Source organism: Nannobrachium achirus (assembly GCF_963921795.1).
Source record: "Nannobrachium achirus genome assembly, chromosome: 22".
Taxonomy (NCBI): Eukaryota; Metazoa; Chordata; class Actinopteri; order Myctophiformes; family Myctophidae; genus Nannobrachium; species Nannobrachium achirus.
Genome location: NC_137829.1, coordinates 11038014 through 11062008, shown reverse-complemented (window position 1 = coordinate 11062008; position 23995 = coordinate 11038014). Strand labels below are relative to the sequence as shown.

Genomic DNA, 23995 nt, shown 5'->3' with positions numbered 1-23995 from the left:
GAGGAGGACTGGTCGGAGGGAGGAGGAGGCATGCTGTGCCGGTTGCAGGAGGGCACGCTGTGCCGGTTGGAGGAGGCACGCTGTGCCGGTTGGAGGAGGGCACGCTGTGCCGGTTGGAGGAGGCACGCTGTGCCGGTCGGAGGGAGGAGGAGGCACGCTGTGCCGGTCAGAGGGAGGAGGAGGCACGCTGTGCTGGTCGGAGGGAGGACTGGTCGGAGGGAGGAGGAGGCACGCTGTGCCGGTTGGAGGAGGCACGCTGTGCCGGTTGGGGGAGGCACGCTGTGCCGGTCGGAGGGAGGAGGAGGCACTTCATACCTGGAAATTGTATGACAAAACAAACAAGGGAACAGTTGTGAATGTGGTTAGCACTGGAAGCCGAGTAGCTGTCACTGGCTGTATCGCTGCTGGACTGAAGGCAGCTGTGGGTGGGAGGGGATGTTGTAATGGTTTAGCACTGGAAGCCAGGTAGGCAGTTGCAGGCTATGGCTGCTAGGCTTAAAGGCAGCCGTGATAGTAAAGGCTAGGAGGGGATGTTGTAGTGGTATAGCAGTTGCATTTATTGAACGTTGTGGCAGAGAAAACGTTGTGGCATGGAATGCATTGGGAGAGGGGGCAGTGCCTTGGTGACTGAAGGCTGTGCCTTAGGAGGCGGATGGATAGTGAAGTGAATAATGGAATGAGGACTGAAGTGGGAGTAGGGGTGAATACTGGAGTGAATGAATACTGGAGTGAATTATGGAATGGATGCGGGAGTGAATACTGGAGTGAATGGTAAGTGACTGGCTTGGTTAGCAGGGGGAGAAAATGTTAGTGATGGGGGAGTTTAACGGGGACGACGGGGACGGACGTTGGGTGGGAGGTGTAGTAGGATGGAGGCCGTACGGGGATGGAGATGGATGACAGGTGGGGTGGCAGGTAAGGGTGGGGACGGCGGGAGCCACGACGGCGGCGTCGGTGTGGCGTGGGAGGGCGTGACGTGGGAGGAGGGTAAGGGAACCGGAGGGACATTAGTGCCGGTATATGGCGGGGAGTAGGGGGGCGGCAGTGAATGGAGCGGGGGGGGGGGGGAGGGGGAGTGGGGTGCCTGGCGCACGGGCCCTGGAGGGTCTGGGAGGGTGGTGCTGCACAGAGCGGGGAGGAGGGGGGGGAGGCAGGGTGCTCGGGGCATGAGCCCTGGGTTGTGTGGCTCTGGCCCTCGATTGGCTGGGCCTGGACCGAGACCCCAAAAGAGCCGTGATTAACGGATGAATGAATACTGGAATGAATGAATACTGGAGTGAATTATGGAATGGATACGGGAGTGAATACTGGAGTGAATGGTAAGTGACTAGTTATAATGGTTTAGCACTCGAAGCCAAGTAGGCAGTCGCTGGCTATGGTTACTGGGCTGAAGCAGACGTGGAGGAATGGCTAGAGGGGGATGTTGTAATGGTTAGCACTGGAAGCCAGGCGGGCAATCGCTGGCTGTGGCTAGAGGCCTAGACCAGCTATGGATGCAATGTTGGTAGATGTAGTTTGGAATAAATGCTGAGCTTGCCTTAAATGGTGCAATGGTTACTGTGGAATTCTGCCTGGACATACGAGGATAGGGACAGAATGTAATGCGACGATGTGATGTCGCGACAATGTGTTGGGATGGATGGATGGATGTGGATGGATGGATGTGGATCGCCGGCGCGATCTCTAGATGTGAGCGGCCCGAAAGGCCGCGAACCTCTAATAGCATACGAGGGCATACGAGGGACGCAGGCAGAATGTGATGTCACAATGAGATGTCACAACAATGTGTTGTCATGGGTCAGCTATAGACATGCGGCATAGCATTCAATGGGCATACGAGGGACATTAGCAGAATAATTCCACAATGGTGTGATGTCGCAACAATGTGATGTCATGGGTCAGCTCTAGACATGCGGTATAGCATACAAGGGCATGCAAGGGACACAGGCAGAATATGGTGTCACAATGAGATGTCACGACAATGGATGTCATGACGGGTTATCAGCTATAGACATTGAGGCATTACTCACTCAGACATGCATGTGGACAAGGTGTGACAGTTTTCATAGTTAACTGTGACCTACGTTTGCAAGACAATTAACACGTGGAGGTGGCAGAGCCATGCATACAAATGGATGCATGAAGGTTAGGTGGTGGAGAATGTGGGGAGGTGAGGGTTGCTTTGCAAATGGATGATGTTCCATGCCTTGAGGTAAAACGTCACGTTTTAATCAATAGAGCAATGGGACGCTGATGGGAGCATAGTGTGGGAAGTGGTTAATAACCCGAAGGGATGGGTGGATGTACGGATGATTAGGTAGGCTGTTTAGGATCATACGGTGTTAGCTTTTAAGCACCGTTTAGATGTAGAACAAGATGGTGGGCTGGTGAGGACGATGGGGGAGGAGTGGTGACTATGGACAGATAGATGAATGGATGAATATGGTTCAGCCGCTTTGTTGGATTACAGTGAATGTAGGGCTGCAAGGAAATGATCTAGCTCTGGTAGAAATGATCATTGTAAAGTACCATTGCTCTAGCCTGTATTGTTGTTGGGACTGATAGTATTCGGTGAATCAATGTAGAATGGTGGAGGTTGACGAATGGGTAGGTGAGGATATGCTGTGGGTATGGGAGTCGGGTGTGTGGAAAGATACTTAGCTTTGAGTGTTGGACAGAAAATCATAGGCAGGGCTGAGCAACTCTGGATCTGGGAGTGACGTCATCGCTGTGAGTTGTAGCGGAGGTCCCGTGGTTGAAAACGAGCGCTCCTTGCCTTAGCTCTCCTAGAATTTAGAAACTCGCGTCCCGTGGAGCGAGCCGGCTTTGAATGGCGGCGTGGGAGAAATAGGCTATTTCGCTAGCCGCGGAGGTGTCTTGAACACCGTGGCGGTCGGGACTGGACTGACTGGTTGTGTGAGGATAGGACTGGTGTGGTGTTGTGATGTGCCGAACCGGGACTGCCTCGAGACGGCGTGTGGAACCGGGCCGCTGGCGAAACATGTTAAAGTTAGTGGCCACGGAATGAAAACAGGACTGTGAGGTTGGTGTTTGATCTCGCTAGCTGGTGCTGGATAGAAGTGATGGCATCGCTGTAGTAGTACGAGCTGGCATCTGTTGTGGGTTGTAGGAGGAGGAATTGTAGGCCTAAGTTTGTAGTTAATATTATTTAATCGGTTCGGTTGACCCAGGGACGCGTTGGTGAGCCTGAGCTTGTGTGTGTCCATGCGAGAACGGATCGGAGGGTAGTAGGTGGAGGTGGTCGTGTATAAATACAACTCTTGGTTGGTTTGAGGGAGGAGATAGGGGAGGAGTTGTAATCAGTGGGATCACAAGCAGGTGAGCTTGGGAGGAGTGGAAGTCAGCCAGATTGAAGGCAATAACATAGTGGGGAGATAGTTCTCCGGTGTGGTCTATATGCTCCTGAACTTTTGTTGTTCCAACAGCATTCACTGTGACATCACAGGTGACATCACAGTGATGACCGATACTCAGAGCATGCCCATATTTGGAGATCCCTGATGTCATCCATATTAAGTCCATATCTAACAGGACTTCATATGGGAATGCCCATATATGGAGAAAGACAGCCCATATTTGAGTGGCTGGTTCAGACAGGGATCTCCATGTATGGGCATAAAAGGGATTGTATGTATGATGCCAGATGTGATAGACGTCATAGGATTTTCACGTAACGAATAACTGAGTAAGCATGTTTGGGGTCTCACAGCATATCTCCATATACGCGTTCATACATATGGATCTCCATGGGTAACTGGTCCGATATGCATCACTGGCCAGACGGCCTAGACATGGCCCTTTAGGGCGAGGTCACTTGTCGCCCTGAGGCATCTTACTAGTCTAGGATCATAGGTAAACCAATAACCTATAATCAGTCGAAACAGTATAATATAAAAAAATATATATCAATAATCTGTTCATCACAAATGAACCTGGCATTCGTCTTCATGCTATCTAAATTACATTTTAGCCTTTGCATAAGCCTGCAAAGTTGCCAAGCATAGGGCAAGTGCAACTCTTATGTGTAGCGTGATTAAGTAAGTAAGTACATTTCATTTGTATGGCACTTCTCACATAGAGAACTCACAAAGTGCTTTACATACAACAGAAATAAGGACAGCATTCCAATCATTTAAATCCTTGTGTTAACAGTAGTGTTTTAAAGTGGTTCTTAAAATGCAGTTCTCAAGACCTGTTTTTAGGAGCAGTCGGGGGTTAAGTATCTTGCTCAGGGACACTTGAAACCTTAGGCTTCCCAGGCAGGCTCACTAACCATTCAGCTATTGCCGCCCAACCTGGTACGAGGAATGACCAATAGACCCTGGTTAGGACCATAGGATCCTGTTGGGCATGTATCGTTGCAGCAGGTCTGTGAGGGGTCCTGGACATCACTATATGCTCCAAAGTGAGGCTCTACTCGCAGCCCTGGTGGACCAAAGTACTCTACCCCAGTACTTGAGTCAAAGTATAGACACTCCCGGTGAAACACTACAAATTAAAGTTCCTCAGTCAAGTTCGTTTCCAGTTCAAGTATTGGAGTAGGTGCTTTTAAAAATGCTAAAGTATTCAAAAGTACTTCAATGTATTAAAATGACACTTTTAAAAACTTTTCAGAAATGTAAATAAAGTATAAATAATAGTGAAGACAGCAGTTCTACAAGCTTAACTGTGATGCGTTGTTAGCTTGTAGATCTTCTTATTTTAACACATTTCTAAATAGGGCTTAAGTGTTTGAAATGTCCCTGAGCAAGACACTTAACCCTTAACTGCTCTCGCCTCTGCGGGCCGAAAAAATGTAAAAACAAAAAGAAACACTTACAAATGTGGAATGTCTTAGATCTTTATTTTTTTATGTGTTTTTGTTGTTTTTAATAATTTTAATGCTTTGTGCTGTGTCTTTATTTCTGTTGTATGTAAAGAACTTTGTGAGTTCTCTATGTGAGGAGTGCCATAAAGATAAAATGTACATACTTACTTCAACACACTAAGCGTTCATACACAGGTCATGTTATCTGTTAATGAGGTAATCAAACGTGACACTGCACTGGCTTTGAGGACATTAGAGGCTATGGATGATGATGGTGGTGATGTTATTCCCCATTTTGCCTCCTGGATGGGGGGTCCAGGCTCCCTCCTTCAATTTCCCCCACACACAGGTGCAGTTCATTCATTTAAACATCAGCTTACCATGTAAATCTTAGTAATTATCTTTGTTTACATTGCCTTTCTTTTCTTCAAAGGTTTGCAGAGTTCCTGTTTACAGAAGAGTTTTTAAGGTATTTACCTATTTTTATTGTTGTTCTGTCTGAATACATGACCTTAACAGGTACACAGTAAAAGAAAATTACTCTGAGAGTGTACACATGGATTCACACAAGTGTTGCATTTGTACACTCGATGAGTTAGAAATTAAGTATACCATTGAGAGTTTACTGCGTATAATTTGCTGTCCTATAAGTAAAAACCAAGTAAACTACACTGAGCATTGTCATTTAAAACCTAGGTTCTTTCTCTGTGATCACAGAGAAAGAGGAGGGATGGATGATACCTGTTCAGGCATTCAAAAACATTTATTCCAAGCTGATAGAAAGCTGAAAGAATATTGTTTTGTGTCATTTATGAAGTGGGTGTTCAGCTTTAAAAGCTTTATTACAGTGGTACAGCAGCTATGGTGACTGAAATCGCAGCACGCTCTGCCTTGATGCTGTTCTCAAGCCAGATAGGCTACACATGTTTGAAATTGATGATAATCATAGCCAATTCATGCAAAAGTGAATAAACCTTTCACCTAATGCGGTAATGCCTTAAGAAAATATCTAGCCCTTGCTTCACCAGCTCAATTTAGGTCTTACTCAGCTGTAGTCCTTAGGAGATTGTAGACGTAAGCCATTTACCATGAGAGGGAGTGGGTTGTTGGCTGATTTACCACTGTTTCGAGTGCCAAACAACCCTGAACCCACGACCCTCGAATGGTAAATTGCTTTTATACCACTTGCCATATAAATGAAAGAAAACACACTTGCAAGATCTTGGAAATGTTACAACTGCAACACAACAGTGGGCGGGGTCCATGAGCCAGCTCAAGGTTGTTGACTGATTTACCACTGTTTTAAGCCAATCAGAATCCAGTATCTGAACATGTGACCACAAAAAGTGGTAGAAAAAGGTTTTCACATTCTTAAATTAGAACTGGATAAACAGAGTTTTTTTTTTGGATTGATTATTTTATTAGACAAAAGTGGAGAACATAACAAGTATAGTCTACGTCGCAAGTCCTAGGTATTCAACTCATGGTTATACAAATAACAAAAAACATACAAACATCATCACAGTTATACAAAACAGTGTATGTACAGGGTAGGGGAGATAAGGGGGTGGGGCTAAGGTCAAATTTGACATAAACATGTGATAGTGGGGTTAAACATAGCTTTAGCACAGTTGTATTGTCTGTATCTAGTCGAAATTAGATGTTTGATAGAGTTTAAAATGTCTTAGTTGTGATTGGTTATGAGAATAACATTTACCATTTGTAGAGCAAATTTCATCCCAATACCAGGGGTGAAAGTGGCTTGAAGTTCTTGCCGGAACTCCCAGAGATGAAAATCAGGGACACCTCTTGATCGTGGCTGAATACAAATCATGAAATAGAAAAATGTATGATCATGATTCACAGATAAGCCCTAATAATTTTGATAGTTGATCTATCATCTGTTAAAAAGCCTGTCAACAGAACCTACAGTAGCAAGTTCACACTTTTGAGTGTTACTTTAACTTGCATAATATCTATCTAAACCACACTTCACACCCAAATATGTCTGAGAAACGTTTACTTCTTCTGCTGCATGTTTAAAATAAAAGTGTTGCATAGCGAGTGCTGACAACTTAATTTGATATTTTTGTGCCTTTTATACTCTGGTTTTAACAAGAAAAATGGAGACTGCCATGCTCAACTAAAATGGTTTCAGACTTATCAGTATGGGAAAACAAAGGTACCTAGACATTGTATTGAATGAGAGCAGAGTGGAGAGCAACTGGTTCAGCAAGACAGATATTGCATTTTTATTATGCATTGTAATTATGTATTATGTTTTTATAGGCTATTTATATGTATCTTATATGGACTCTGGGAAGATTAGCTGTCGCTCCGGTGTCAGCTAATGGGGATCCATTAAATAAACAATAAACAAGGGCAATTTCTCCTAGGAAAGCAAAAAGGCAGGTGCTCGAGCACTGGTTGGCTCCTACCATTATGTGCACCTGATGGAGGCAATGTATGCTACACAGGTCACGTTAAACTGCAAGCTACACAGGTCACATGTTAAACTGCATGCTACACAGTTCACGTGTTAAACTGCATGCTACACAGGGACTAGGAAGTCAGTCATCACCAAAGAAATTTGTGCTGAATTGTCATATGTCATGAAAGCTGTGAAGAACCTGTAAAGAACACACTCTCTTCTTCACTATTCTGAGGTTTGGTGGGTTTCACATTGTCACGCATTTTTAAGTTGTGTGTCTAGTCAGGAATTTTTACTTCTCCAAATTAACTGCACAGAGCTGGCTGACAATGACGATGTCTGGGTTGTGAGCTGCACAGAATGTTAAGGTTCTATGCTACAATGCAAGCACCATTCACGTTTTCCGTATCACAGAATGGAAAGCATTCTAAGAAATAAGTATATACAAGTATGGGGTCCCTGCTTCATCTCTCAGCTAAGGGGTCCTTAGCCAGAAAAACTTTGAAGACCCCTGATCTACATAAAAGCAGAAATAGGCTACGTCATCCAGGTGCGGAAACCTATATCCATACTTTATATCCAGGGCCAAAAATCTTTAGGGGAGGTCAAACCCCCCAAACTCCCTGAAATGCATAGAAAACTGCATTTTGGCACAGTAAAGGTCCATAGTATCTCCGAAATGTTCGGTGAGTTGGACTTTCAGACAAGCACATTTCCGAACTCTAGTTCGATCTAATGTTTTTCAGAAGGCGCAAGGGACATCATTTTATGGTCGAAAAGGACCTTTTGACCGAAATCTTCGGTTTCGGTTCATACTAACACTCCCAGCACAATCACAACCAATGTTTTTTTTTTTTCTCTCCTAAAGGCCTGTCTATACTTCGACCGAAATGTTCGGTGAGTTGTGTTTTCCGACGTGCAAATTTCCGAACTCTCATTCGGTCTAAAGGCCTGTCTATACTTGTTCTGTTCAGTGAGTTGTGTTTACCGACGTGCAAATTTCCAAACTCTCATTCAGTCCAATGCTTTTCAGAAGTCGCGAGGGATATCATTTTATGGTCAAAAAGAACCTGACCGAAATATTCGTTTCGGTCGAAGTATGGACAGGGGTTAATGTTTTTCAGAAGTCCAGAGGGACATTTTTTTTTATATATGTCGGTTGAAGTATGTACAGCCCTTTACTCTGATGTGCTAAATGCTACAGTGAGGCGGAGGCCGAAACTCAGGTAAGCCTTGCGGCTTATTTTCATTGACACATTACGTAGAAATGAAGACTGTGAAATACCAAATACATTTGCTACAAATAATAATGTGAACAGCTGAGATGATATTAATGGATATTGGATAATAAAGGGTTGCGATGACATTTTTAAAGCCATGATGATATATATTTTCTTAATTAAGTGCATCTCACCGCATGGTTGGCATTCTTTTCACACACATACTCGAATCGAATGTCATTCTACACACACGTGCTGTTGGGGCTGATAGGGTTTTGAGTCAGGTTCACCTTATGTCATGGATATCAGACTGATAATAACAACTGTTAATACAATATAAAACCCAAGTGTTCGTTGAACCTGTTATTTGAGGAACACAGAGGGACCCAAATAAAACAATGTCCAGGCAGAGTTATAATCCAATATTCCAAATTATTTATTTCCTATTCGCTAAGTGTACAATTATTGATGAACCTATGCTAATGTAAATGAATGAATGCAAGAAAAGAATGATACAATATTGGTCAGCAACACAGCAATGGCAATACAGCAATACAGAGCTCTGGGTCCAAACTTAACTAGCACATAGAGTAAACTCAGTGTGTCAGTTCATGAAGTCTGCACACCGAGTTCCTAACTACAGAGCTTTTTATACAATTTAGATCAAAGGGGTTGATGAGTCGATTCTCGTAGTGGGGTGATCTTCAGGTAATTTGGGACGGTCCATGACGCGTGATTATGGATCCCACTGGGAAAGATGGATAACCACGCCCCGGACTCATTTTGAAGCTTGTGATTGGCTGAACCGGACGTAGGGAGCGCTCCGTTGTAGTCTCTTGGACCGCGCGAGGTGCACCAAACCCCAATTATCATTGCGTTTATCGTGCCAAATAGAACGATTGCATTCACCACGGCTTCGTAACTCGCGCGGCGCTCCGCGCAAGGTCCGCTGGCCTTCGCGCCGCTTGCAGTGTCGTGGACAATAACTGTGAAAACGAGCGCTCTATGCCGTTTCCATCCATCTTTCCCAGTGGGATCCATAATCACGCGTCCATGACAGGGTGTTGACAACTTTGATTTACCGCAAGTGATTAAAACAACTCAAGCAGAACAAAGTGCAGTAATATCGCGATTCGTGGGTGGTTTCATGACCTCGGTCTAGTTTCGTTTTGACAGCTTAAGTCAAATTGATGATACATCGCCGTTATATTCTGATTTCTCTTTGTCTGTAGAAGTGAACTGAAAATAACAACTGTCATAATGATATTTTAAATTTTACGGATTTGTTTAGGGGTTCCGAAAGGAGCTAGGAAATTTTAAGTGCCTGACATCACTCTTTTAAACCAGTTTCGTTTACATTATGCTGCGGAAATCACCTTTTATTGCTGGAATCTACGTGAACTTATGTTTTAAAATTCCCCTGCCTGTGCAAAATACTCGACTTTCCATAAACCTTGGATGCACTTTTGGGGCTTTTTGGGGACAGGGGTTCCTCAATTTAGCGTATAAATCTTAGTTCACATAATGCTGTTTTCTCAATTTAGCTTATAAATCTAAGTTCACATAATGCTGTTTTCTCAATTTAGCTTATACATTTAGGTTCAAATACTGCTATTTCTCATCAGGGCGCAGTGGAACACTTTGGGTAGGCTACTGTGCGCCCCCCACTGTCCCGCTGCGGGATGACACCATCGGTTGGGGAAACAAAATAGATGAGCAGCAGCTAGAGTCAAGTGCGCCCCCGGAATACCAACGACACAATCTCGTCTCTAACATTAGACCTATGGACCTGTGGACCTTGTTGTGGAAAGCCGCGCCGCACAGCTTTCCCCGATGGCGGTAGTGAGTGAGGATGCGACTCCCCAGTTCCATATTTGTGTCGGTGTCCCTTTTCACGGCCGAGACCACGGCGGCTCTGTACCTCAGCTCCACGTACAGCTCCGCAGGAGACCAAATCTGGCAAGGGCTCACGCTCCTCTTTACATTTGTAGCGTCTGTGTTCGTACAGCTGACGCTCACGTTCATTCACAGGGACCTCAGCAGAGACCGGCCGTTGGTGCTTCTGTTGCACATTCTGCAACTGGGACCCATCGTCAGGTTAGTGGGCTGCTTTTGTTCACTGTCTCTTGTTTACCTCGGTGCTCTGACTGTCTGCCAGTCAGCAACATGCAACAGAACCCAAACAACATGTGCTCTAATAGAGAGACCCCCCCACACTGATGTCAATTAAACAACCAAGGAGAACGCGTAAACGCCTCCTGAACATGTGTCGTTGTGGCGATTTCGTGTCTATACTGTGCCCAGAATGTTTGATGAGTGCATTATTACGCATACGCGGTTACGCGTGTCCCCAGGCTGCATGCACGCCACACAGGCTATGATGTATGTCTGAGCGAGTCTGACCCATTTAGTGAGGAAATAAACGCAACACTGATCAATGCGCCTATCGCCCATAATTGATTGTTTAAGCCTGATCGAGGTTGAAGCGGTCATGGCTGCCGCAGTAGACTAACCACCACCAGCCACCCGCCAGCCTGTCTGCAAGCGCCACCGAAATCCGTAGTCTACCTATAAAGATCTGCATAGGCTATGATATAAACAGCAGCCTACAGATGTCAAGAAAGCCCCCCTCAATTTGGTCGTTTTTATTGTCATCCATATTATCAGTCAATCAACAATCATTTCTACACAAGAGCTTTATCGGATGAAAATAGGCCCTATAGCTTATCCACCATAAGGCTCAACTCGAGTATGGTAAAGCTTCTATATTTAAATGGATACTGCTGATAGAGCAGAGCGAGTTTCAATATTCATAAGCAATACGGTCGGTATCACAATCTGAGGTATTTGATATTTTGTTGTGTATTTTGATAGGGTAAATGGTAAAATGGTAAATGGTGCATTTATATAGCGCTTTTAATCCAAAGCGCTTTACATAGATTGTGCATTACATTCACCCATTCACACACACATTCATACACCGGTGGCGGAGGAAGCCATGCAAGGCACCAACCTACTCACCGAAGGCAATTAGGGGTTCAGAGTCTTGCCCAAGCACCCTTCGACATTAACTCAGGGGGAGCCCGGATTCGAACTGGGAACCCTTCGGGATTTATACCCTTCGTGCTCTAATACCAGTTTCTCTACCCCTGAGCTATGCCGCCCCATAGGGTGTGTGTGTGTGTGGGGGGCGGGGTTTAACTCATGCATAGCACTTTCCATATTGAATAGCAGTCTGGTCTGTGCCATTTCCTCGATGTGGGATTAGGTTCAGATTCCTACAGATTGAAGGGCAGATGGCCACCAGGCCATGGCTTTACCAGTCCCAGTCTCATTCAGAGCAAGATGTATGGTATTATGTTTCAGTAAGTGTCTGAGTGACATCCCTCTGACACTGTTGATTTAAGTTTTAATCTTTCTGGTTTTGTGTCCCTGGGTTGTTTACATAAGTGTCAGTCATATATAATGTTTTTTTATGTGAAAATGACTGTCTCTAGTTGTTTTGTAGACCAGTTAAACAGTCTGTCACAGCATGCACACTTTTTATTTACCTACCAGGGCTTCTGTAGACCTGACCTTTTCCCCTTGAGTGTACAATGTAATGATTAGTTGATGAGCCTCCCCCACTCTTTGCCCCAGTGAAGAGGATAGCCAAGAATAGCATGCTGTTGGGTTCTTATCTTTAAAAACACAACTTGAGAAGGGGATGTCCGTCCCTGCCCTATAGCCAGTACAGGCACTATCTCCGCTGGGCTAGTGGTCCAGGCGCATATCACATAGGCTCTGAAATCCTATTGCATTATCTCCACCACAAACACAGCTCTGTTTCCTTTTAATTAGGTCATTCCCTTCCTACTCTAAGTGCCAGTTGGTGATCGTAATAGTATACTGTATTCATCTCATCTCGGGTTACTTCTTCCCGTGCATGCCAAAGTGGATATGTAAAACACTTGAACCTAACAAAATAATGTGTGGGTCATCAGGAAGACTGGGGTCTGATTCCTCCGCGGTGCCTCCAGCTTGGCCAGACGTTCCAAATAACACAATTGGTCATGTTCGTGGGTGGGAAGCCAGTGAATCTCCTCACTGTCAGGTGAACGGAAGTGGAGCCTGGTGACTCCATGTGTATCGTAGCCGGAGACATGTGGTTGGCAGACCAAACAGTTGGCTGTGACAGCCAGGGACTATACTTCTTGGCAGATGATATAGACATCTTCAGATATGAGGGTTCATAATGTAGAGACATAAACTGTCATAGTAGCCTATATGTTGTGTGGAATATGGGTTGCTTTGGGTACTTGTTTTATGATGTAGGCCAAACATGTACAAATTATTTTAGAAATTAGATGATTAGAAATTCATCTCTGATTTGAAAGCTGTTTATGATGGTGACTTCATTAATTAGCTTCCCGCTCCTCATTGATGGTTTGATAGCAGTCAAGATGGTGCCTGTGTGTGCATTTTGGTGTAGAATAGGTATGGATGTGTAGATGTACTGTAATTTGTGTGTATACTTGTTTGTGTTATCTGCAGTACTTCTGCCACAAAAACAATATGTTACCAACTATGCTATTTCCATGTTCCTTCGGTTGTTAGGTGTCTGGAGGCATTCTGCATCTATGGCAGCGTGGGTCGCGTGGAGGAGCCCTATGTCAGCATCACCAGGAAGAAGCAGATACCTCGCAGGGGTCAGTCTGAGGAGGTGGAGCGGCAGGTGGGGCAGGCGGAGGGCAAACTGTTCACACACAGGGCAGCCTTCGCCCGCACCTCTGTCATTCAGGCCTTCCTGGGCTCGGCCCCACAGCTCACCCTGCAGCTCTACATATGTGTTCTACAGCAAGGGGTGTCCATTGGGAGAGGTGAGGGGTATGAATGGGTCTGTCTTTTTTGATTGGTTTATTATTGTGTTTGCATAGCCTCGACATTCAGGGTCTGTAACCAGGCTAGTGTTTGCATGCATTTTTGTCAATCAAAACGTCAAATATTAACATATACAGTATTTGTACATATCTGTTAAAAGGATAACACAAAAAAGATTAAGAGATTATTACCATTGGGGTCCTGTGAGGGCAAATGAGTAAACTGAGTGCCGTTTGTTTTCCCTCTTTGTACATTCATACAATTTCAACATACTAGACAACAGAAATGGCAAAAAACAACAACAACATGGGTACTGTAAATGGAACCTGTTACAACTCAACTAATTGATGGTTATAAGTCCACCTGCTATTCAGCCATCTCTTTATGGATGACTTGACGTTAACAATGGAACAATCTGTCAGTTAGGGATGGGCATTTGGGCATTTATTTTGTTAACGTACACTTGGCATGCTCAGCGGTTAAACTGGTGTGATTTCATATATCATATTTCTACAAATAAAGATTGCAGCACACATCACAATTCACAAGCCTAAGAAGCCTTGGACACAGCAACAGTGTCATGATGTCGCAGCTGACAGTAGCCTACTTGAAGGCAGTGAACCGCCTCAGTAGAGGTGAACAGTGTCTAAATAAAGTTAAGCACTTACAGTATCTGTCTTCCTGCAGACGTCTTCTACCCTGCCATGTGGTTTCCTGATGTCTCTATCAGTTACAGTTTCAGATCAAAGTCTTTTGTTTATTTGAAAATGAGCGAGTCTTGTACAAATATATCATATTTAAACTAGTTATTTGTATCAATTATTTTAGATGCTTTGTTCATTAGACCTAAACAGATTGTTATTTCTTTTGTGTATTACATTGTATAGGTAAAGGATTGCAACATTGGCATAATTGAAGAGTTGCTTTTCTTTTGCTTTATTGCATCTTACAATGAGAAACAAACGTTTCTCATTGTTATCCAGCCTTCTTCAGTGTGTATTACACCCATCCCATCCCTAATGTGTGTACATCAGTCTGTCTGACCAGTCTTTTTCAATACATACTGTACAGAGCTGAAGTCGACTCACCTTTCAAGTCCAAGTCAAGTCTGAAATCAGGAAATCTCAATATGATCTCTGGCTCAAATTCTCAAAATAACCTTTACGAGGGTGAGACCAGAAAGTGATGAGACGGGCCTTTGTTCAATAGGAGTTCTCAGAGAAGATGACCTTGAACAAGCATAGGCTGGATGTGATTTCACAGCACCTTGACAAGACAGGAAAGGGAAAGGAGGAGTGCTCTGTTTGGTACACACCACAAACAATAAAACCCCCTATGCATCCATAATGGACCTCATATACAGTATGTTGATTGAAATACCTCACCTAGCCACCTAGACCTTGGGCTACCCTTAATGGCCCCATAGGTCAGTGGACAATGGACATTAAGGGCCCTATCTTGTGTGCTGCCTTTCAATTCAAATAGCTGATCTACAAGCTCACAACGTATGTATGTAGGCTAGTTTAACTATTTTAAAGTGTTTTTTAAAATAGTTAAATATTGCTGATAAGTTTAGGCACAAGATAAGGGCCCTCAGTCTGTTCTCCTCACAGCAGTGCTGGAGTGCCAGTCTCAAAGTATCATATTACCTCACTGAAAGTACCAGGATTTGTCAATAATTTGCTCCAAATCAATTTATTTTTGTTTTATTCCAATTAAATACTCCTCCCGGAACCCACAAGGCAACACACAGCTAATCAAGTTTCTCTAATGCATGAATATAAATACAAACGTAGATACACTATTGTGTGGTCAAATCTGACCCGAGTCTCAAGTCATCATGCCAGAGTCTGAGTCATTGCCTTCCAAGACTGTCAAATCTAGAATTAATGTGACTCAAGTCCAAGTCCTGGAGTTAAGTCATACATCTCTGCTATGGGTACATTCATTATTAGAATACTGCAGACACAGAGATCCTGCTACTGTAGCTGGCTTAGCGTCTGAATTATTAGCTAGTTCCCTCCACAGGGAGTTGTTTGTGGTCCCTCTCCACTGAGTGAGCAGTCTGTCCCCCGTTCAAGATTCAAGAACACAGCTCCACTGTGACGTGGGCTGATTAGCTAAGTGCCATATTGGACATAAGCTTCTGTTGTTTTCATGAGTCAAACTGGTATTATGTAACTGTATGTAAAGGTGTTTGTTTAGTGCACGCTACATGTATATTCAAGATTCACTTTATACAAGCATATTAAGAGAGTCAAATTATTGGGTTTTGTCTCCTTGACATTGCAGCAACAAGAAAAACGGCAAAACAAATAAAAATAAAATAATGTATTTGTTTGAGTTTTAAAGATTATCTCTATTCCTGAGAGATTCTGTAGTAAAGGTCAACACAGAGGTAAACTGCGCTTTCATTTGCTATGCTCGTACCCTCAAGACCCTTGGTTGATAATGCCTTCCTATTTCTCTCTCACCCTCCACGTCAGGCACTCTCATGGTGATCTCCCTGCTGTCCATTGTGTACGGTGCGCTGCGCTGCAACATCCTGGCCATCAAGATAAAATATGATGACTATGAAGTAGATATACGGCCCATGGCCTATGTCTGCATCTTCCTGTGGCGGAGCTTTGAGATCGCCACGCGCATGGCGGTCCTGGTCCTGTTCAGCTCGGTGCTGCAGCTCTGGATCCTGCCGGTGGTTCTTGCCAACTTCCTGGTTTTCTTCCTCTACCCCTGGGTTTTGTTTTGGCACAGCCACTCTCCATTCCCTGACAACATAGAAAAGACACTGACACGGGTAGGAACCACCATTGTGCTCTGCCTGCTCACTTTCCTCTACGCTGGCATTAACATGTTCTGCTGGTCAGCTGTGCAGCTGAAACTCAGTGACCCAGACCTGATCAACAAGTCCCAGAACTGGTATCGTATGGCGGTGTACTACATACTGCGCTTTGCAGAGAATGCCTCGCTGCTGCTGTTGTGGTATATCTACAAGACAGACTTCTACAAGTTCATCTGTGCCCCGCTGCTTGTGCTGCAGCTGCTAGTGGCCTATGCCATTGGCATTTTCTTCATGCTGGTGTTCTATCGGTTCTGTCATCCCTGCCGAAGGCTCTTCTCTTCCAGCATGTCCCAGGGCTTTTGGGACTGCTCCTCCCTCCTCTGTTTGCTCTGCACTGCTAATTCATCTGAGACTCGACCATTAGACAAGGCGGCCCCGGAGTCAGCCGGCCCCACTCCACTCAAAGAGCCAGCTAATGACAAAGTGCGTGAAACACCCAATGACACAACGTATGACATGCCAGATGACACAACTTGTGACATGCTGAATGACTCTACCTATGTGGAGTCACTGAGCATGTCCAACGACATGGGTGAAAGTATAGATGGTCAAAGGAATGGTGATGTTGGAGCACAGTGTATCCTGTAATGCTTGCAGTAAGTGATATTTTTTGGTTAACATAAAATAAGTGTTAAATAGCTCTATAATCTTATAGTTTTCCGTGACAAGGATTCCCTCTCTGTCCCTCCAGCACTTAACAGAAAATGTATTTTCAGGTCAGGATATTCTAACCAATCAGGAGAAAGGACGTATACAGGGTAAACAAGTGAAATTGGAAGCGGTAGCACAAAGAAATGAGCACACACAATTTAAACTGGTTGGACTGGTCACTCCTGATTGGATGAAATTGGTGAACCCACCTGAAACTTCTATTCACTAATTTTATGCTCAGTTTACTAATTTTACTAGCTGGAGAGATGGGGCGTCTCCTGTTGCTGAACAATCACTATCGCAGTGATTACTATCTTCTTAATGAACCTTTTAACAAACAAACATGAAGTTGTAACCAAAAAATATCATTTACGCTCTAGTCTACATACCTTTTAAAGAGAACCCTGATGGCACACAGCACCTCTGATACTTCATTCTTCTCCTGTAACGCTGAATTCACACCAGCAGTGGCAGCTATTTTACTGTGTTTTTCTGCTAAATGAGGGTTTACAAAATATCTGAATCCCCCATGTCACCTTTGTTTGAACGCCTAGTCCATGTCTACTGCATTTCAGTCCATAGCATGCTTCAGGTTGGAAGCTGCTCTATCTTGCCGCTTTGTGGCAGCGGCAAAGTTGAACTTTTTTCTAGTTTGCTTCTCCACCTTTTGCTGGCTGCTGCCAGTGGGGGTGTAGTCGCTCCTCGCTATAGACAATACAATGAACCTCACTGCTTTCTCAGAGTGCGGAAGCCCGCTGCTGATGTGAATTCTACGCTGTCTGTTACTTTTTTTGTCACAATTGGAGCGCTATGATCTTGTGTCAGATATCCACCATGAGGCTCCAGTATGTTCTTGACCAGTCCATGAGAGATGTCTACTATCCTTAAGGAAATTATACAAGTATGCATAACTTGAAATACCGAAATGTGAAATCTGTGTTCAAATCACTGGTGGGATTTTAACATGATATAGGTACAGTAGGCAATGTACAATCAAATATATTGTAGAAGTGGCATTCATCAGCCTCTTTAGAACAAAGACGTTGTCCTTGCTATTAATACTGCAGCCTTCAATGTAAACAAACTTATTTTCTTTTTTTGGAAAGGTTTGGAAAGGGTCTAGTTGGCGACATCCACCTATATGAAATGCTGCAATACTGATCACATGGAGCCATGTGCTTGGACTGATTGTATTCAGAGGTTTTTCATTTTGGCATGTGCATGTAAAGAGCGTCAAATGTGGGCACTGCGTTAATCTGCTGGGGTGAGAGTGTTTTGTATTTTTCCTAACCCTCTACTTATGGCTGCAACCAACACTGCTTTAATTACAACTCGACAAAAGCTTTATCATAAGATGTGCTGCTGCTTCTGTGGTGTATTTGTGCTTAAAGTGAGATGTAAATCTCCACGCACTTCTGTGCGGTATACAGCCATTTCTATCCTTAATCACAGTACTGAATATGCACGGGCTCTCTCTGTGCATCATTCATTTGCATGTTTACAAATGATTTTTGTAGTTTCCATTCAACTCTTGAGCAGCACAATAGCTATTGTCAATGTGAGATGCTTTGTTTGGATGTATATGGCTTTCGCTAATTCATGGTGTGCCATATACATTGTGTTATTGTGAGGTCTGCATTTTGGTCACGTGTGTGTGTTTCATTATTTATTTTTATTCTAAGTGGACATCTTTTTTAGATAATATCTATGTGGGTGGGGAGGGCCATCAATTGGAATGAAGTGTCTTTACCAAGTTTCAATCTTTAATTGTGTTTTGAATGTTCGTTTTTGTCTGTTTTGCACTAAATCCTTCTTGTAATGCAAGTGCAGAGGGAGGTTTCACCTTGAGTATCATGCGAAAGCTCTTATTGTCTGTACAAAGACAACCTTTGAAATTGAAGCCAAACTAAATGTAAAAAAATAACATAGCATAATGTACACATGATCCAGCTCATGAATATTACACACAAATATTTTAAAAATGAAGTTCCAAGTACATTTATATTTATACTGTGATTTTGTCTGAGTAGTTTTATTTTGAACACAACTATAGAAGCATTCCATGCAGTTATGCTGACCTCCTGTGGGCTATGGTGGTAACAACTCATTCTTACTAATGTATACTTTGTAAGACTGTTTTCACTTGCTTATAATAACTGATGTTTTTTAGCTGAAAACCTGTTATTTGTTTTTTTAGCTAAAAACCTGTTATTTTCAGGGAAACCTACAGCCATAAAGCAAAGTATATATTAGGCGGCTCAATATTGTGTACCTGAAGGGCTTGAGCATTGGAAACAGATACTGTACAAGCCCTTTTTATAAAAACCGATGAACGGACCTAAACATCAGACATCCATTTCAACATTTGCCTTAATGTAATAAATGATTCACAAAACTCTTGCATCATGACTTATTTCTTCCCCCCCCCCTTTTTTAAGTGTGCAGATTTGGGCATTTTCATCATTCATTTGAAGACAAAGATGTGCTTCCTTAAATACATTTAATGTTTAAACAATTAAACCCAATTAATTTGTTCAGGCAAACAGAACTCCAAATGCAGTTTTCTATCATCTAAAAAAGTCCAGAGGAATATTCTTCCCTAAAGGATTGGACATTGAGCATGTTGTAGTGTTGGCCTGGGGCCAGGAACATCACATACACAAATCCATAAACACAAATCTTCGTAGACCTTTACCCAGATCAATACAAAACATTAAAATGTCAATTTGTGGTCCAGTTGGTACAAATATTTTATACAAGTAACAAGTTGGCTGCAGCTCATCAATCATGACAAATACTATCAATTCAAAGCTTTTCTTAAATATATATTACACAGTATTTCTTAAATAGTACTTCAGTCATGAATTAACCTACCTAGAAGGTGTCCTACCTTATTTTGGAATGTAATGAACCAGATCATGTATTATGGAAAGTTGATACCATTTTGGCTGTTGGAATTGCAGTTATTAAATCTTCTCACTCTCACAGAGATCATATATAGGCTATCAACTGATGAAAATCAGTTCTTATCCCAAGCTTAAGATACAACTGTGGGGAGAGATTACACAGAAAAACCTGAATGTTAAAGGATGATGTCACCCATTTTCAACCTATCTTCATATTATTGGTCCTCAGTCACTAATGCTCATGATAAAATGGTAAATCATATATATACAGTATCTACTCTGCTTGTGTCTCATAGGAGGGTTGTGAGTGGACACTTCAGAAACCTGCCTACCAGTAACATTATCTGTTTTCTTTTTTACAAACAATGTTTCAGATGTGTCTAATGTGAGAACAATGGCTTCCAATATAGCATGCTAACTTTCCAGGAATTTGCGTGGATTCCCCATAGATGATGTCACTGGTAGGCAGGTTTCTGAATTGTCCGCAGCCCTCCTCCGAGACACAGAGTGAGACAAATGCTACCATATTATAATGAGCATGAGTAATGACCAATTATATAAAGATAGATTGAAAATTGGTGAAGTCGTCCTTTAAATTCATTTATGTTGATGTTAATTTAACCATTTGCAACTCAGAGTGTACAAAATGTAACAACCTCAAGGTCCCTTGCAGTCCATTTGGTTACATTTTGTGCACATGTCGAGTTAAATTAACCACGTTAACTTTAGTGTTGAGGAGAAAAAATGTGAGGACCTATAATTGAGCTCTGGGGGTCCTGGTCAAGTGAGTATACTGTATATCAGGGGTCTTCAACGTTTTCAGGCCAAGGACCCCTTAGCTGAGAGGGAGATGAAGCAGCCCCCCCCCCCCCCCCCCCCTACATATTGTATAAATGTGATGGAGATTCTCATCGATTTCATAGATAGATTTGTTTGACACTTAACCACTTAAAATCTTAAATTGTTGATACTTAGGTAAACTTGACCTTTCACTCTGTACTGATGTACTGCTCTTTTTTTTACCTCTACACCAAACCTATTTGTCATAAATAGCTGAACTACAAGCTTGTAGTTCAGAGCTTGTAGATCTGCTATTTTTGTCTAAAGTTGTCCTCAGAGTATAGGGATGCGAGGGTTCAAGTTGTTCATTTAAAATAATTATCCTATCACACAAGGATTTGGCGGCCCCCCTGTAGTAACTCTGAGGACCCCCTAGGGGTCCCGTACCCCCTGTTGAAGACCCCTGCTGTATATGGCTTACGGTAAGTGAATAACAGGATTTTACTGTGTAGTTACTCTTGCAAAACTTCCAGTCATAAGTACTCGGCATAGGATCTTCCGGGCTTGTGTGTACGCCTTTTGAAAGAGCAGCTAGCTATTGTGCAAACAAAATATACAGTAATATGTAGAGCATGTTTGTGTCGTTTACACGGCAACAGCAAAGACACTGACCACGCAGTACATGGTGCGGTTCTCCCACCTGACTGTGCAGCTTCCTAGGAGAAAATCACAACCAACATTCACTTGTAGAGCAAAATATGAATTCAAACCCAAAAATACACTACATCACCAAATAAAACAGGTCTTGAATACAGTTAATAGTGCTGCAAAGGGTTTAGTTGGAAATCAAAACCTTGGGATTTTTGCATTGATTTGTTGAATGAATTTATTTAAAAAAAAAAAATCTATAGAGTAATCGCTAAGAAAGTTGCAGCCACAGTTGGCGCATCTTGGTAATACATTGTTAATGAGCAGTGAAATTTGCCCCTCACCATCAGTGGCAGTGTCCCAGTAGCAGGAATTAGCTGTGTGGAGACCAGCACCACTCTTCTGCATGATGGCACAGTTCACTGCGAAGACGATACGAGGCAGAAGTCACATCACTCACAAATCACAATGTTTATCTTTACTGAGAACACATCCCCACAACACACACACACAGTAGCGCAGGGTTCCCCAATAGGCGGCCCGCGGGCCATTTGCGGCCCGTGGGGGGCTACTGTCTGGCCCCCACCAACCCCAGTAATAATGGTGGTATAAGAGCAGCAACAACCAGTGTTGCAGTGGTCTTGGGTCGCGCGCCCCCGACGACCCATATCTTTTTTGAGCCGGGGTCTCGCACCCACCGAAGTTCACACCTCGACAACCGTTTAACAAAGAAACTAGCCGATTTGCATATCAATAGACCTGTATAGTAGGTGTCGAGCGACGTTCGCGACCCCCCAAACATTGAATCACCACTGCACCACTGGCAACAACACTAGTATATCGTCATTGTCGGGTGGAAACCTTGTATCTCAAAATGTGTACGTTCTTTCACAAGGTAAAGCCCTGCTTCATCAAACAAGGCTGTCGCACAAAAGTAGTGAAAACAGCAGATCTACAAGCACACAACGCCTCGCGGTGCGAGGCGTTGTGTGCTTGTAGATCGGCTGTTTTCACTAGTTTAAATCATTTTTAAAATGATAAATGCAAAACAAACGGTTTTGGACATACAAGATTTTCACCCGACAACGACGATATCCGAACTGTCACTGGAGTAGCGGGAACGCCACCGTCGCCCCCTGCAATGTTGTGGCCCTCGGCTTGGTACCCTAGACATAATTTGGCCCTTGGGGAAAACTAATTGGGGAACCCTGCAGTAGCGTATAACAGTACCTATGTACTTGAATGGTCTCCCTTGTTTGACCAGCTGAGTGAGAGAATGCTCCACTATGGTGGCAGTCCACAGGTTCACTTTGTTCTGGTTATAGTCTGTTCCACCAATCACACCTTCAATGCACTGGCACAAAGACAGTTAGTTATGAACCCACACATAACATCAAAAATTGTCTTCACAGTTTAAAAAGGGTAAGAGTTTGTTGTAAATAATTCAAAATCTACCTCCTTAACTGAGACATTGGCCTCATCAGCATTGAAGATCACCTACAATATGATGAAAAATTCATTAGTACGACCTGGATACTAGAACCACGCCTTTTTTCTTTTTTACGCATACTTTTGTTTATATTGATCTCAATAGGATATCAAATAATAAAGTACTTTCTGTACTGACTGTACAACAAATACTTTTATTATTCTTTGATCATCAAAGTTACAATTCATATTAAACCTCTACCATCTACCACAGGCCAAAGGGTCAATCATTACTCACTGTTGTGTATACCACATGTAAAAAAAACAAGGACACACTTTTTAGCAAGAAACTGAAATATCATCATTAAATGATTTACAGATAATTATTTAATCGTGGTCAGGGGCTATCCTTCTAGGGCTATGCAATGTATTGATATAACTGCCAATGAATATTGTGATTAAGACTAAATATCATCGGGGAGTCTGGTTATCAATATGATCAGAAATCTGTGTATTCTTTTTATTTATAAAAGCACAAATAGTGATACCCACTGCCCACAATATCATCATAATAACTAACTATACAGAGGTATTTGGCCAAAAATATATTTGATTTTGTCCATCTCGCCCAGCCCTTACTGTGTCATCATTCCCACAATTTATTTAACAGTATTCTGTGAATGCAGACAAAAATGCATCGCAGAATGTACTCTGGTGATCCCTGAGAGAGACTCTGACAGTTGAAACATAGATTCCATTCATACTTCATCAATAACAGACAACACAGCAACTGACCACAGTCACCACACCCCCGGGATAAGAGTTAGCTGAGCTTAATAGCCAAATGTAACTGCGTTAGCGTCACGGGCTTGTAATTTTAACAAAACGATGATTATAGCCTATACATAGATGATCTAGCTGCTAGCCTACAACACATATCATGTTATATTATCACATTAAGCGTTACCTCATCCCCGGAGTTATATTCTTCCATTGTTACCACTGACACAATTCAGCTCCAGACCAGAAATGTCTGTTACTGTTCCTGTCCGAAGACAACGAGTGCAAATAAAAGACTTGTGAAAAGCAGATTATGTGAAAAGCAGATTATTTGCTGACACCCTGTGGTGCGATCTTGTTACTACACGTACCCAGACATCCTAGAAATCCATTGCAATGTAGGCCTATAGCAATTCAGACAGTAAAGATCATTTTGATCATGAAATTGAATGAATCAGAAATACATAATTATATGTTTAGGTGTTAATTCAAATTGTAAGTTGATTTTGTATTTTATTTTCATGCTCTCATATTGACCATTGGGAGTTGGGAGTGGGAGTAGGCCTAAACACCCCTCAGAAGTCAGTGTACAATCATCTGTATGCTTTATAAAATATGCCC

The 23995-nt window shown here is 42.9% G+C and overlaps 2 protein-coding genes across 2 annotated transcripts; one reads left to right on the top strand and one right to left on the bottom strand.

Moving 5' to 3' along the window:
- Positions 1-10331: 10331 nt before the first annotated feature.
- Positions 10332-16769, top strand: xk (X-linked Kx blood group (McLeod syndrome); the record flags this gene model as incomplete). Its single annotated transcript, XM_080753567.1, has 3 exons — positions 10332-10576; positions 13076-13338; positions 15826-16769. 3 exons carry the CDS (start codon positions 10332-10334, stop codon positions 16767-16769), a joined length of 1452 nt encoding a protein of 483 aa, XP_080609693.1.
- Positions 16770-18855: 2086 nt separating this feature from the next.
- On the bottom strand, positions 18856-23630 carry LOC308308266 (dynein light chain Tctex-type 3-like). The gene is made up of 5 exons (XM_080753646.1): positions 23562-23630; positions 22622-22663; positions 22397-22520; positions 21511-21588; positions 18856-21234 (listed from the first exon to the last, which is right to left on the bottom strand). The coding sequence occupies exons 1-5, from the start codon at positions 23586-23588 to the stop codon at positions 21164-21166; spliced, it is 342 nt and encodes a 113-aa protein (XP_080609772.1). The 5' UTR covers positions 23589-23630; the 3' UTR covers positions 18856-21163.
- Positions 23631-23995: the final 365 nt, after the last annotated feature.